This window comes from Hippocampus zosterae, chromosome 5 (genome assembly GCF_025434085.1).
Source record: "Hippocampus zosterae strain Florida chromosome 5, ASM2543408v3, whole genome shotgun sequence".
Classification (NCBI taxonomy): Eukaryota; Metazoa; Chordata; class Actinopteri; order Syngnathiformes; family Syngnathidae; genus Hippocampus; species Hippocampus zosterae.
Window position 1 is genome coordinate 3,178,294 of NC_067455.1, and position 14,360 is coordinate 3,192,653.

The window sequence follows — 14,360 nt, forward strand, 5'->3', positions numbered from 1 at the left end:
TGGGGTTATTTTATTTTATTTTAGTTTGGCATTGACGACCCCGTTGTAATTAATTTGCCTCGGTGTGCGCGTATGCATGTGAAAGTAAGCCCCGCCTAAAATCCGCTGTCACACGACGCGCTATGCGTGGTGGGTATGGTAGTTTTAGCCCACCGATACTTATTTGCGCCGAGTAATTTGTTTAGAAAAAATATTTTGCGGAATTCTTCATACACTTTCCATTTGCTGGATTGTTATTTTCGTTTGGCGTCTGGCCTATTTTTTGTGTTTGTGTGTTCAAGTGAGCCCCGCCGATAGGGCGCTCCTTCTGAACCTTAAATTGGACGTGTTGCTTTTCAATCACACGGCGCTCTTTGTGCGGTGACAGTAATTTTGCCCAACGATACTGACTTTTATTTCGTGATCTAAAAAAAACTTGCGTTTGTGAAATTCAACTTTTCTTGTTTATGATTGGATTCCATTGTTAGTTGTTAGCATATGGTAAATGGCATATAGCAATATCGCTTGTATTGTGTTTTATGTATTTTATTCTATTTTATTGACTACTGTGGCAATGATATTGGATCAGAAACTGAACGTCACCATTTTGCATTCGGAAACATTTTTACCACTACCGCTGGAGTACAGGAATGGTGGAACTCGCTTTCCCATTTTCCTTTGCGAGTGTGACGTCATCGTGCGTCAACTCCCCAGTTTCCCACCATCATCGTTCTACAGTACAGGGGAAGAAAGGGGGAGTCGGGAGTCGGGGTAGAAAGCTGTCTAAGAACGCTGTAAGTGTAGATCTTTTTTTCTTATGGTGTATACACATATATAATTTAATTTGTTCATTTATATTTTGCTCGTACGGGTAACTTGTGTGACCTGGCTGGCTGTCAGTAACGTTCGCCGTTCACTCTGGCTCTAGTTCACACAAATATGAGCGGCAGCGGGCGGCCCAGGACCAGCTCATTCGCCGAGCCTCCCGGAGCTCCCGGAGCCGCTGCAGCCGGGGTCGGATCAGCAGTCGCCGGCGGAAGCTCAACAGGAAAGTCGGGAGCTTCGCAAAACACCGGAGGCAGCTCGACGAGCTTTGGGAACCTCAAACTCCCCCGTAAGTGTCCTCTTTGAAAATGACCGCTCGCCGCGTCAGACACTTGGTTCCTGATGATGTCCCTCTGTGGTTTATTTCAGATGGCGTTGTCGACATTTTGTTTAAATAAGGTCCATCACAGTGGACAAGCTAATATTAGCTAGCAGGCGCTTGGCTAACTTAGGCTAGCTAGCCAGCTACAACGGTTTTTCTCCCATTATTCAAACTTGTCAATGAGAACCATTTTAACGTCAACTCAAAGCCCATACTCACAGTTGTTTTTTTTCGGCGAAAACTGTTTTATCTTGTTCTTAATGACTATATCAATTTTGTCGACCCCTCATGTCACCCAGGTTTAGCTTTAGCATTAGCGCCAGTGCTAGTCATTTGTCGAAGATAGCTTCCCTTTATCGTTACAGAGCTGAAACTTTTCGAAAATACTAATTGTAATATTTGTGTCGTACCGTTCGACCAATTGATTGCGGTATGTCAGATAGTAGCATCAACACGCAGCCAACTTCTCAGTGGGCAGACTAACCGAACATGTTAAACTAGCATTCTGTACAAAGTGAGCCAGTTTGTTACCTAAAATCTGTAATTAAATGTTTATCAACCTCACCCACCAAAACCCCAAGAGAAATCCACGTATAGTGAATGCCCCCACCAATTAATGTTTCTCAGTCTGTATTAAATCTTTACGGCACTGTGTGGGGAATTTCTCTTTGATTTTTCACTGTTATTTATTACAAAAACCCACTAATAATTTCAATAATGTGCAAAAAATATATTCTATCGCATCAACCTAAATGTTTATTATAATTGTAGGTGAAGTAATCACTCATTATATTATATAGGGTGTGCCTCCCCTACAGGAAGCTGCCATGTATCGCCGACATCTTTATGCTACAGATACCCAAAGGAGATGAACTTGGCAAAGGTAGTTCCTCAACATGATGGACTATAGCATGTGTAAGAAATGCCATGCACTTATTCCGTCACTTGAGGGAATAAAAAAAAAATGTTTGGGAATACATTTTGCTAGAACCTCTGCTTAAGAATTTGGTGGTAGGCTTGCGAATTGTGGCCTCTCTGGCACCGTCGTGCGTGTGCTTTAAAATGCACATGTTTCGATCTTATGCATTCTATTCGTCCAGCATGAGATGGTACTAAATTCTACAAACTTTACCTTTTAATAAAAAACAAATTAAATCATTAATATAGCAATGTGACAAAGTTCCCCAAAAGAATGTTGAGTCAGGTTTGAATGATCACTTAAGAAAAACCAACAAGGGCTTGAACAGGCCGAAATTCTGAGGTGTTCTCCAAGTGTCAAAACTCTGTGACGTTTTGGATGGCGTCACTTGCCTGGAAAAAAAAAGAACATTATTCATGAGAAGATGTATTTGCCTACGTATTTATTTATTTGCCTTAGTGATGCATTGATGCGCTCATATTTTACTTTGCTGTTTGCTGTAAAAAGCTTGAAAGAGAATCACACAAAAACCTCTGATGAGCGGCTGTGAATGATATCGCAAGGGTTCACTGTATTTGGTCACTGACCTGAACTCTCTCTTTCTTGCTCGCTCTCGCTCTCTCCTAAATCACAATTATCTTTGATGCTTTTGCGTTTGTTGCAGAAAATTGCAGATTGCACAATTTAAGAGGTGGTAATGGGTATTCACTCCTATTTCTGAGGCTTACTTGTCTGAGTGTCAAATAAGTCTGAAAACCGTTTAACTGGGGCAGAATAAAACTTGAAAATAAGGACGCGGTGGATCACACCAAAACGTTCATGACCATGCAGAGGGGCTGTCGTGAATTAAGCCGGATTGTACTGAACAGTCGCGGCAGGTGTCCGAACTGCTTTCCCCCGCTGCAAGAAGTTCCACTTCCTGCTTTACGGTTGCTGCTGTTGTGTATTGTTGACGACCTTTTATATTCCAGTCTATGTAATTTTATATCCTGATGACTGTATGTGTCCTGATATGGGTGGATCTCAGGAAAACATGGTCCACGAGTCTGACATATGAGACCAAAGCTGAACTTGTTCAAATGATATCGGCTTTAAATGAAACCTTCCTGCAGTTTGCTATGGAGAAATAAAGATCGTTCATTTAGCACTTTGTACGCAGAAGTTTGTAGAATGTCGCGTTCTACTCTGGTACGTCTTATGGTTGCTAGAAGGATGCCAAACACTTGAGAGCTCAAGTACCAAATTATTTGTCCACTTGAACAGCGTCTTGACCTTGATGCAAACATATTAAGTTGGAAAACTGTTACAAATGACCAGTGGCCCATAAAAAAGTAAGTATAAAATTCATTCAATTGGCCTTGATTCCGGTACATAAAAATTCCTAATTGAGATGCGATGGAACTGTGAAAATGTCAATCGTAGAGATCCGATGTAAGACAAGGAGAGAGATGGGTCTAATTATGCTGCAATCAACACAATCATGTCCGTATTTCTTGTGTGATGTTGACGCAGTGGTGTCTTTGCTAGATTTGTCTGCCTGGTGCGGAACGATTTGCCGGCTCACTCCATTTTGAAGCACGATGGTGATCCGGAGGGGTCCTGTTGAGACGTGCAAAGGGAAGAAGCCCCGGGGAAAAAATGGAGTAGCACTTCAGGGTGTGCTGCTGCACATTTTTTAAAAAAATCACAATGCTCTGACAAAAGCGCTTTGGGTCGGCCCTCTGTCTCTCTCACTCCTTCCCCAATGTCACCGTTCGTGGTGTTGATTCATCAAATCCCTCTCGACCCGAATTGTCGCACCATAACCGAAAACCCTCCCTCCCCGCTCCCCGCCTGTCTAACTATAACTAGCTCTGTCAGTTATTGTTTGATCTCAAGGGCCAATGTTTTTTTGTTTTTCACTGAGTCAAACATCAGCCCGGCAATTTCATTGTTTGACCAATTTCGAGATGCACGTCTTGTGCTTGCTGAGAAAAAGTACATCACCTCCTCGCATGTAATCTGATCCTGGATTACGCCAGGTCAAACTGTGGACCACACGTGGCTTGCGTGGCGCTGAGTCGAACAGGAATACGTTGAAGTGCGTTGAACTGTGATGGATTGCTTTTTTATGGACATTTGAACATACAGGCAACGCTCGCTCATTGTGGGGATATGAAAATAGGGATTAGAGAATCTTATTTTTTTTTGGGTCAGATTTTTTTGTGATTTTTTTTTCATTTATTTTTATTAACACGAACACCTTTTTGACAAAATAAAAACATGACATGAAATCCCCTCTCCATTTTCTCCCCTCTGCTGTAAAGTTACACAAATACTCGAGGATAAAGAAAAGCAAAACCGTTAAATGTCTGCCGGAAATGCATGTCTTAATTCTTGCTGGTATTAAGGTTTTTTGGGTTTTTTTTCTTAATAGGTTATTGAAAATTTTACCCTACCCAATATCTGAATCAGCATCGACACCCCAAGCCCCCCAAAAATCTGTATCTGTATTTACCTGACTGTAAATGCACTGACCATGACCATGAAAGCGAGGATCAGTGCAATAAGAAAGAAACAATGTCAAGGAAGCTGATGGTCAACCTTAAGACAGGTTTGGATGGGAGCCATGTTAGCGTCTGCAAACAGGGCATCTGTAAATGTACCGGGATTTGAACACTGGTTGAGTTATTCAGGCTTCTATTTCATTTTCCCCAACGGACTGCCAGAGACGATGCCCCCGTGATCGTTATTTTCATTCCCGTGTTCTTTTACAGGTGACAGTGGCAAATTGACCACCGTAGTGGCCACGCCGGGTCAAGGGCCCGACCGCCCGCAGGAAGTGTCATACACGGACATCAAGGTCATAGGAAATGGCTCCTTTGGAGTGGTCTACCAGGCGCGCCTCATCGACAGCCAGGAGATGGTGGCCATCAAAAAAGTGCTCCAAGACAAACGGTTTAAGGTGAGCATACACACTTTGGTCTGGTAGGGAAGCCATTCACACGTGACTCTTTGTAAAAACCTTCAATAGAAGAAAGTGGTTGATTGACATTCCTCTGCCTTGTGACTGCTTTATCTTTTTTTTTTTTTTTTTTTTTTGCTTTGTAGAATAGAGAGCTGCAAATTATGCGCAAGTTGGACCACTGCAACATTGTGCGACTACGTTACTTCTTCTACTCCAGTGGTGAAAAGGTGACTTGCTTGTCATTTGAACTTTTTTTCCCCAAGGACGTGTTTGAAGTCGCACTTTAACATCATTGCCATACGAGTGAATCGCTTTCAATATTCATTCTGCGCAGAAAGATGAAGTCTACCTGAATCTGGTTCTGGACTTTGTCCCCGAGACGGTGTACAGGGTGGCGCGGCACTTCAACAAGGCCAAGACCACCATCCCCATCATTTATGTTAAAGTAAGCGCCGCATTTTCATTTCGACTTGTCGCGTCATACAGGAATGCTGCCCCAAAAATGAAATTCAGTGGAACGTCGCCAAGTTTCAGTCTGGAGGTGGCAAAAAGACAAGTTTGTTTGCTTCAGGCGACCGAACCGGCGCATGTTTTCCTGTTTGGCTCTTTAAGGATTACAGAAGCAGCACAGTCGGGGAAAGCCGCGTGGCTCCCCGTCTGCAAGGTTGTTAGTTTGTGCGTTTTATTGTGTGCCGCAGCAGAGAGAACGTTCACACCGTTTCGTGGCCCACTTCACTCCTTCATTCAGCCTGCGCTTCCCCCAAGGCGTTAAGACACACACGTCTTACTCATTTCTTTGCCCACAGAGCTACATTTCTGTCACAGCATGTCTTCGGCTCATCACTCTCTTTTTCTCCTTGTGCAAGATTGCCCATTTTTAGTCATCTCGTTTATAATCGCGTTGTGATGCATCATGACACTCGTAATGATCATGCAGCGATTTGCCGTGCTCACATGCCACAAAGCAGTTCCTCCGCATTGTCAATTTTCACCTCATGAAAAGTAGGAATCTTTTTCTCTTCAGTTTTTTTTCCCCTCAACGAAAAGCGTCTGCCTCCACATTTTGTTGACCCCCCCCCCCTCCAATGCATGCATATACTGTAGTGACGATAATGACATGAAAACCGTGCATTTTTTTTTGCTCATTAATACTGTATTTCTTCAAAAATTCTTAAATTCCTTTTCCATTGTCAAACATGTACTGCATATCTTTTTTTTTTTTAAGGATGTTACACACCAACTCTGTTCTTGTTTTTTTATTGCGCTGCGGTCTGCTGCCCGCACCGCCCCCATTACTGCACTCGCTGACTCTTGTGACACGGAAGAAATGCCCACGCGTCTTTTCGCTGTCTTTGGGGAGAAAAGACTGTGATTAACATTTAACCATTCTGTCAAAGTCATTGCACAGCTAGAGTGTGAGTCACTATTAACCCCACCGCCACCCACATTGGGAAGGCTCAGCCTCGGTTGACACAAGCTTTAGTGTAGGCCATGCGCAAGTCAAGACTGCAGCTACGAGGGTACTCGAACCACAAGACGACAAATACCAAATCAGCACGGTGGACATTTGAAGCATTGTGTCCTTCTCACCAGGTGTACATGTACCAGCTGTTCAGGAGCCTGGCCTATATTCATTCCCAGGGCGTGTGTCATAGAGACATCAAGCCCCAAAACCTCTTGGTGGACCCAGAGACGGCCATCCTCAAGCTCTGTGACTTTGGCAGGTTAGTAGCGCACGTGACACTCGTTGGGCTTGATCATTCTTTCCATTGCCGTATGACTCAGCTGTCTTGACTGCGCGTGCAAATCAAGTTTTGTATGCCTACTTTTTTTTTTTTTTTTACTTTGTTGAAGTAAAAAAAAAAATTTCTTCTTTCTACCCACAATCTTGCTGCTGTAGTCTGTACATTTCCCCAGTGTGGGACAAATAAAGGATACTTAATCTTAAATTCCAACAGGATCAAATGATGAACCAAAAGGATCACTTACACAAAAGTGTGGCAGTAGCTTGAACTTGCCGAATAGGGAGTCGTTTGGCACTTGTGTTCGAACGGTTGTCATAGCACGGTTGTTCTAAATGTACTCAAATATAGTGAGTGCTTAACGTAGCCTTCACAAAGATGCTTTTATGAAGTAGAATCTTGTTTGTATTGGCCGAGTGAAGTTGTAACGGAATAAATTAAAACGTCGGTCATTCCCCGCTCCACCGATTTAAAAAAAAATGTTTATTAAATAAAGAAAAACAGCACTGTATTCTATACAAATGGAAATGTAATAAAAGTGAATGTAAAGAAATAGGCTGGCTTTCTAAAGCAGGGGTGTCCAAACTTTTTGCCAAGGGGGCCAGATTTTATGTGGTAAAATGTCGGGGGGCCGACCTTGGCTGACATTCTTTACATAGAACAACAATATTGTTCAACAAATTTTAGTAAGCCAGTCTGTTTCACATTTCCATTTTTATTTTAATGTCAACAATCTTAAGAATTTATTTTGGTTCATTTGAAACAGGTATATCACATGTAACTGCTTATTCACTTGACTTTTTCTTAAACAGAAGTCTCCTGAGTGCAAATTGATTGATTTGAAACATAAAATGTATCACCGTGACTTTTCAATAGTCACAAAACCTTTGACTCGAATAACGGGGAAATGAACAAGCAATACACATATCCACAACTGCAAGGATCATTTGAAATATGACATATCAGTCAATATAAACAAAGGAGTGATGTCTTGTTAACTCGTGAGTGATGCCCCCTAGTGTCTAAATACTATTACTCATTTAGTGAATGCTATTACTCATTTAGCCACTAGAGGGAAGCAGTACGCTATGAAACATCACTCACCAGTCTAGAGACCTCAGTCAATGCAACACGTGTTCCATTGCGGCCAACCTGCGGTCCAGACAGCACTGATTTTATGACAGGGGCCGAGGGCCGGATGAAATTCGACCGCGGGCCGGATTTGGCCCGCGGGCCGGACTTTGGACATGCCTGTTCTAAAGTGTAATGACATGTTCATTGCGACAAGCTGAATCTCAGTCGTCCTCCCTCAATGGCGTCTGCGTCCTGTCCTTCGTCCCCGCAGCGCCAAGCAGTTGGTCCGAGGTGAGCCCAACGTGTCGTATATCTGCTCGCGGTACTACCGCGCCCCGGAGCTCATCTTCGGCGCCACCGACTACACGTCCAACATCGACATCTGGTCGGCCGGCTGCGTGCTGGCCGAGCTGCTATTGGGCCAGCCCATCTTCCCGGGGGACAGCGGCGTGGACCAGCTCGTCGAGATCATCAAGGCACGTTACATCGAGGGGATGAGCGCTCGAGATTCAATCCAAGAGATGAATCGGGAAAATGCCGCCGTTCCCAAAGAGGATCATAATTGTAACCGACACTTGATTTGAATCTTCTTGTGTCAGGTTCTTGGAACTCCGACAAGGGAGCAGATTCGAGAGATGAACCCCAACTACACAGAGTTCAAATTCCCACAGATTAAAGCTCACCCGTGGACAAAGGTAATTGGTGCTGCTGAATCAATAACTCACTCTGTCTCACGCAACATGACGGCAACTCTCTGCAAAGCGCAGACAACTGCTCTAAAGTGTGAGCGGTTGTCATTTGGACCACTTGCGCACCCTATGAAATAATAATAAATATTCTTGACTGCTGCAAGTACAATCATTATTCATTTTCATCTTTTTACATTTGACGAGGTTACACCTTAAGAAAATTGCAAACCTACACTCTATTGAAGGAAAAACTGTACCATATGTTTGAATTTTAAGGATATGTGTCGACTGCATTTTTGTGTTCATCCCGTGCGTGTGTGTGTGCGGGCCATTCCGATCAGGTGTTCAAGCCCCGCACACCGCCGGAGGCCATCGCCCTGTGCTCGCGACTGCTGGAATATACGCCGGTCACCCGTCTTTCTCCGCTGGAGGCGTGCGCACACGCCTTCTTTGATGAGCTACGCCAGCCCAACACCCGCCTGCCTAGCGGGCGGGAACTGCCGCTTCTCTTCAACTTCAGCCCCGTCGGTCAGTTCCCGTGCGCGCACATCAGCCAGTGAAACCCGATGGAGTGTTTTTCATGCGCCTTGCGCCGTGTCCCGTGTCTCCTCAGAGCTGTCCATCCAGCCGCAGTTGAATTCCACACTCATTCCTCCTCACGCTCGTGCACAGACAACGGCTGCCTCACATGGTACGTGCAGGAACATGTACACACTTTACACGAAACACGACAAACTTTTTTGCAATTGGGTCATTTTTCTTCCCCCCCCCCCCCCCCCCCCTAAAATGTTAACACCAATTTCATTTGAGTAATTTAAATATTTTCTATGAATACCATAAAATTATTTTTCCCCCCGAAATTTTCATTTAAACAAAATTGAAAGCCTCAATTAATTTTTCTCCATTAAAAACAAAAATCTTAAAACGGCCTGAATTATTTGCCCTCCTTTTTAATTGTATAATTATTTACATTTTACCAGAAAATATTTTCCATAAATCTCCTGATTTAAAAATCAAGTTTTTGATTCCAAAATGAATTTACGACAGAATTTTTTTCTCAATATTATTGAATTTTAATTACAATAACCCTCGTGCTCCGTGTTATTTGAATTTTTTCAATATGTATTATATAATTCAAATGACAATGTTGTAATAAATACCCCCCCCCTAAAAAAATCATTCAACAGTTGCTGTCCAACTGTGTTTTTTTGGTTTTCACACACTTAATAACCAAAAAAAAAAAAACCCGCAACTGCCAAATGTGTAATGCCTTTGTCACTCTGCAGATGGCAGTACGTCAGACAGTACCGCCCAGCCCGGCACAGTGCCCGGCTCCATCAACAACAGTACCTGAACAGCCAACAACACCCTTTTTCTTTCTCTTCCTACTCTCCTCTTCTTCCTCGCAACACTTAGAAAGAGACAAAGAGGCTATACACACACGTCATGCATTGCTGCCCCCCCCCAAACCCACCCCATGGGCTTATTATATATATATATGATGACGACTTTATAAGTCCAGGTTCTGTGGGATATATGGGGTTGTACATGCATCGTCTGTGTCATGGACTTTTTTTTTTTAATCTCTTCTTTTTTTGTTTTGTTTTTAACTTTGGTTTTATTTGATCTCATTTTATGTGGAGTGGCCATTTGGCTTTTGGAGACTGACAGTCATGTCCCCCTCCCCAAAAATGGTACAAAACGCTCTCTGCCCCTCCAGAGTCTCACTTTGTACCCTAAAACAATAAAGCTCCCCACCCACCCTGGCTGATTGTATCATTTTTAGAAGAGAGCTGATTTAAAATATATGAGACAAAAGAAGCACACTGCAGCAGATTTCTCTTTCCTCCTTTAACTTGCCTTTTTTTTTTTTAACGTGGGAGTGAGGGGCCTCTGTATAGATAAAAGATCATGCAGGCGGGAAAGTGTTTCAGGAGGCATAACGAACAGGTCCAACCTCATCATGAGAGCTACTTCCTCCTGAGCGAGCCCTCAACTTCCCGTCTTTGAACTTGAACTTTCATCCCCTTCCCTCCTGGTTCTCCCTCCTCTTCCAAAACACGGCTAATCTGTAAATATTCAGCTACCTTTTATTTTAACTTTTTTTGTTACTATTGTATTGTTGTTCTTGTAAAAAAAAAAAAAAAATTCTTCAGTAGATGGCGGGTTCAAGCGACCAAACTGTTTTATCCGCTGTCGCAGTCTGTAAATACAGTATTCCTTTATTTTTTTTTTCTTCCCCTGGCCCCCCCTCTGGTCCCTAGTACTGGAGAACACAACCACAAAAACATTTGAACAAAAAAAGGATCGCATTTTATTCTCTCTCCTTTCATGACTTCCCTCGCCTGTAGTCGTTGTCTTAACTGTTTTATTTATTGGATTGTGTGTGTGTTTTTTTTTTGGGGGGGGTGTATATTATTTCCAAAATGATGTAGTAGTGGGGCAGAAAACTTTTGTCACATCCAAGATACTGTACCTCGACTTGGACCGCGAGCCGTCGGGTGGAACGCATATTGTTTCCATTGAGCCTCAATGTGAACAGAATGTTTCAAGGATTTGTTGCTTGTGTGTATGTGTGCGTATGCGTGTGTGTGTGGGGCGGGGCGGGGGGGGGGGGGGGCGTACAGAATTTGAGTGTCTGTGTCATAAAAGATGTAAACGGAATCTTTCATTCACTGCCTCCTGTGTCTGAACGTCTCCTGTTCTACTCCACTGTTGTACTACGTGCTGTTTTACTGTTACTTTTTGTTTTTTCTTTTTTTTTTTTTCCTTCCGAAACCACCACCCCCCCCCCCCCCCTCACAACGCTCTTATTACAGCCCTTGTCGTTTGTGGAGAGCGCAGCGAAATTGTCGGCTAGAGGGGATGAAGAAGGAAGGAAGGGATGGGGGGAGAGAGAGACATTTTTTTTTGCTATAAATAATTCAACTCATTAATAAAATGATGAAACGGTTGGCGTCTCGGCACGTCCGTGTTTTAATTGCACTCCGGGAAAGCGAGGTGCCGATCATTTCACCATGTTCCCACTTTTTCGCTGTGGGTACACTGTGACATGATTGGGGCCTGCGTCTCACGTTGACGGGGACAAAAGGGAATGTCAGGAAAATATGTCAAGGCAATTTGTTCCGAGCTCAACTTTTATGAGCTTTTCTCGACAAAGCAACATTTGTAATATTCTTGACGGGCGTCGACTGAAAATTTAGCTCTCGATCCCATTTCACCAGCAATCCTCAAGCCCTGTTGAAAGTGGAATCGATTAGATGAAGTGAATTAGATTCAACCTACATTGAGATGCGTCAACAACCTTGTTTGTCTTCCAACTGTTGAGACGTGAACCACAGTTTCAAGAAACTATTAGTAAAATTACTCCTCCATTTGAAGGTTAATCAGTGTACAAAGAAACTCAAACTTTTCAACCTTGGAGAAACTTGGAGATCCGCCCGAAAATTAAGCAAAACCACTCATTTATACAAAGCTGTCTATTGTACAATGAAAGTCAAGAACAGTCAAAACTACTTTGCCCTTGACAGGCGGATATGCAACCGAGAGCGAACTGGAAGCAATGCTGTCACCTGGTGGCCAATTAGGGGTATTGCTGGCATCACGGTGTGTACAGTTTTTCCCAACCTTTAACGAACCAAGGCACAGCTTTTATATTTCAATAACATAATCTATCAGAATCATACAACCTTCTGTAATCTATGTAAACAATTGTATATCATACATATATAGATATAGAAATATGAACTTCACCGCCAATCGAACCTGAGTGTAATTCCGATTTCAGATGCCTTCAGTGCAAGTGCACTTGCCGAAATGGGCCATAGACTGTGAGGCTGCGGCTGAAGTGCATGGATCAAACTCCCGCTCAAGGCAATCGTTTTTCATTCACACAGGACTCTTATAGAAACCAAGTGTCGCTTTTAATGACGTCTTGGGCTTTGCAGGATCATTCTCCATCCTTTGTAGGATATTTATAGGCATTGGCTACATGCCTGATTTTTTTTTTTCTTTTAAGCTCCTTTTCAGTGCTTGCCACACTGTTCTTTAAAGGCCTGGCCGGTTCTTTGACTCTATTCTTCAACTTCAATTTAAATCAAGGGTGTGTACAGGTGAAGGTCTCGGGCAGAAATGTGCTGGGAGTTTGTCCCTATCATCTGATGCACAACCGGGAAACCCGAGAGGAGCTTAAATAATAGCAGACTTTACCTCAGGCGACCCTCCAACCGAGCCGTGAGGACACATTTAATCCTGGAGAGATTGCACCTAAGGGCCGCTGCTGACGGAATCCTCCCGGAGCTTGAAACTCAAAAGTTGACTGCGCATGAGTCAGTAAGACTGATGTCACTCCTGGTGGCTGCACCATTGAGGGAGGGGCGGGAGGGCCTGGATGAAATCTCTCGCCAGATTTCACCTGAGGGTTTGCTGATTGAGATTTGTTCCAAAGCGAGAAACACTGATGGAATCCTCTGAGAGGCTGACGGGAGATTGTCTCACAGAATCTGCTTGCGAGATGGACTGATAGTCAGTTTTCACCTGAGGATAAGTGGGATAATGAAATACCTCCTGGTGGGTGACTAATGGAATATCACGTTCACCGTGACACCAGGGGCCGAACCACCTTGTAGAATTCCTCCTGGAACCTACCCAAGCAGTGCAGACCACTCAAATACTGCACGAGCTTTACTGACACTTTATACATGTGCGGTGGTTCTATTCAATTTCTCACCACTGTTTCTCAACTAGCTCGACTGACACGTGGTAAATTGGTGACGCACCTTCCGTTGTGCCGCATTAACTTCGATATTTCCAGAGTGGCGAGTCAATCGAAGCGTGCCCTCGGACGACCAACTCCTTCCTACCGGGCTGCTGAACCAGACGTCAAATGGTATTAAAGATCTGGCTCATGGCCAGATGGGCGTACGGCCATCCTCAGTATCCGCCAGCGCACATAGCGGAATAACCTTGGAGGAAAAACATTAGCGTGATGAAGCCCCAAATGTAGACACGCACTCTCCTTTTGAAGATACCCGATTGACGCTGGCGAAAAAACGGCAAGGTTTGCTGTTGACGGCTGCGTGAAACCGGAAGTGGGGGTACACGAATAACCCAAACCATTCATTCATCTTCCGAGCCGCTAGATCCTCACTAGGGTCGCGGGGGGTGCTGGAGCCTATCCCAGCTGCCTTCGGGCAGCAGGCGGGGGACACCCTGAATCGGTTGCCAGCCAATCACAGGGCACACAGAGACGAACAACCATCCACGCCCACACTCACACCTATGGACAATTTAGAATGTTCAATCAGCCTGCCATGCATATTTTTGGAATGTGGGAGGAAACCGGAGCACCCGGAGAAAACCCACGCAAGCCCGGGGAGAACATGCAAACTCCACACAGGGAGGCCGGAGCTGGAATCGAACCCGGTACCTCTGCACTGTGAAGCCCACGTGCTAACCACTGGACTACCGGGCTGCCCTAACCCAAACCAGCATTCCGAAAAAAAAAAAAAATATCGGAATAACCCAAACCAGCATTCCGATTTTTTTTCCACACCTACGGATCCAGTGTTGCACATTTATGGCCGAACGGTAATTCATGAATGGGTTGGGATGCGTGAGGACAAACGTTTTAATTGAGCAGGTGCATTTTTTGAAGGAAAAAAAATTGGGAGTCAGCAGAGAGTGTGCCAGCGAACACATAAATACTGTATGTTCTTTCTACGAAGGAATGCTAATGATTCACACGCACCACCAGACTTCATTAAAACCTACTGTGCTTTTCCGGCGGAGTCTTGTCTGAATCTCAAATTACGGCCTCGAGGTAGTCTGAGTGCGTGAGAGAAAAGTAATTGGTAGTGCTTAA

The 14,360-nt window shown here is 44.0% G+C and overlaps 1 protein-coding gene and 1 long non-coding RNA gene across 2 annotated transcripts in view; one reads left to right on the forward strand and one right to left on the reverse strand.

Annotated features, from left to right (window-relative positions):
- Positions 1-14,360, reverse strand: part of LOC127600700 (uncharacterized) — a 149,642-nt gene that overhangs the window by 51,598 nt on the left and 83,684 nt on the right. The window lies entirely within an intron of this gene.
- gsk3ab (glycogen synthase kinase 3 alpha b) lies at positions 512-11,450 on the forward strand. Its single transcript, XM_052065206.1, has 11 exons — positions 512-773; positions 908-1,093; positions 4,802-4,989; positions 5,136-5,219; positions 5,327-5,437; positions 6,586-6,716; positions 8,080-8,284; positions 8,408-8,503; positions 8,839-9,025; positions 9,111-9,188; positions 9,784-11,450. The coding sequence occupies exons 2-11, from the start codon at positions 919-921 to the stop codon at positions 9,849-9,851; spliced, it is 1,323 nt and encodes a 440-aa protein (XP_051921166.1). The 5' UTR covers positions 512-773; positions 908-918; the 3' UTR covers positions 9,852-11,450.

Excerpts from the sequence above, each read along its gene's own strand:
- gsk3ab (XM_052065206.1), top strand. The coding sequence starts at position 919 with ATGAGCGGCAGCGGGCGGCCCAGGACCAGCTCATTCGCCGAGCCTCCC. Across the intron at positions 5,438-6,585 it reads TCCCCATCATTTATGTTAAA|GTGTACATGTACCAGCTGTT; the intron begins GTAAGCGCCGCA and ends CCTTCTCACCAG. Across the intron at positions 6,717-8,079 it reads AAGCTCTGTGACTTTGGCAG|CGCCAAGCAGTTGGTCCGAG; the intron begins GTTAGTAGCGCA and ends TCGTCCCCGCAG.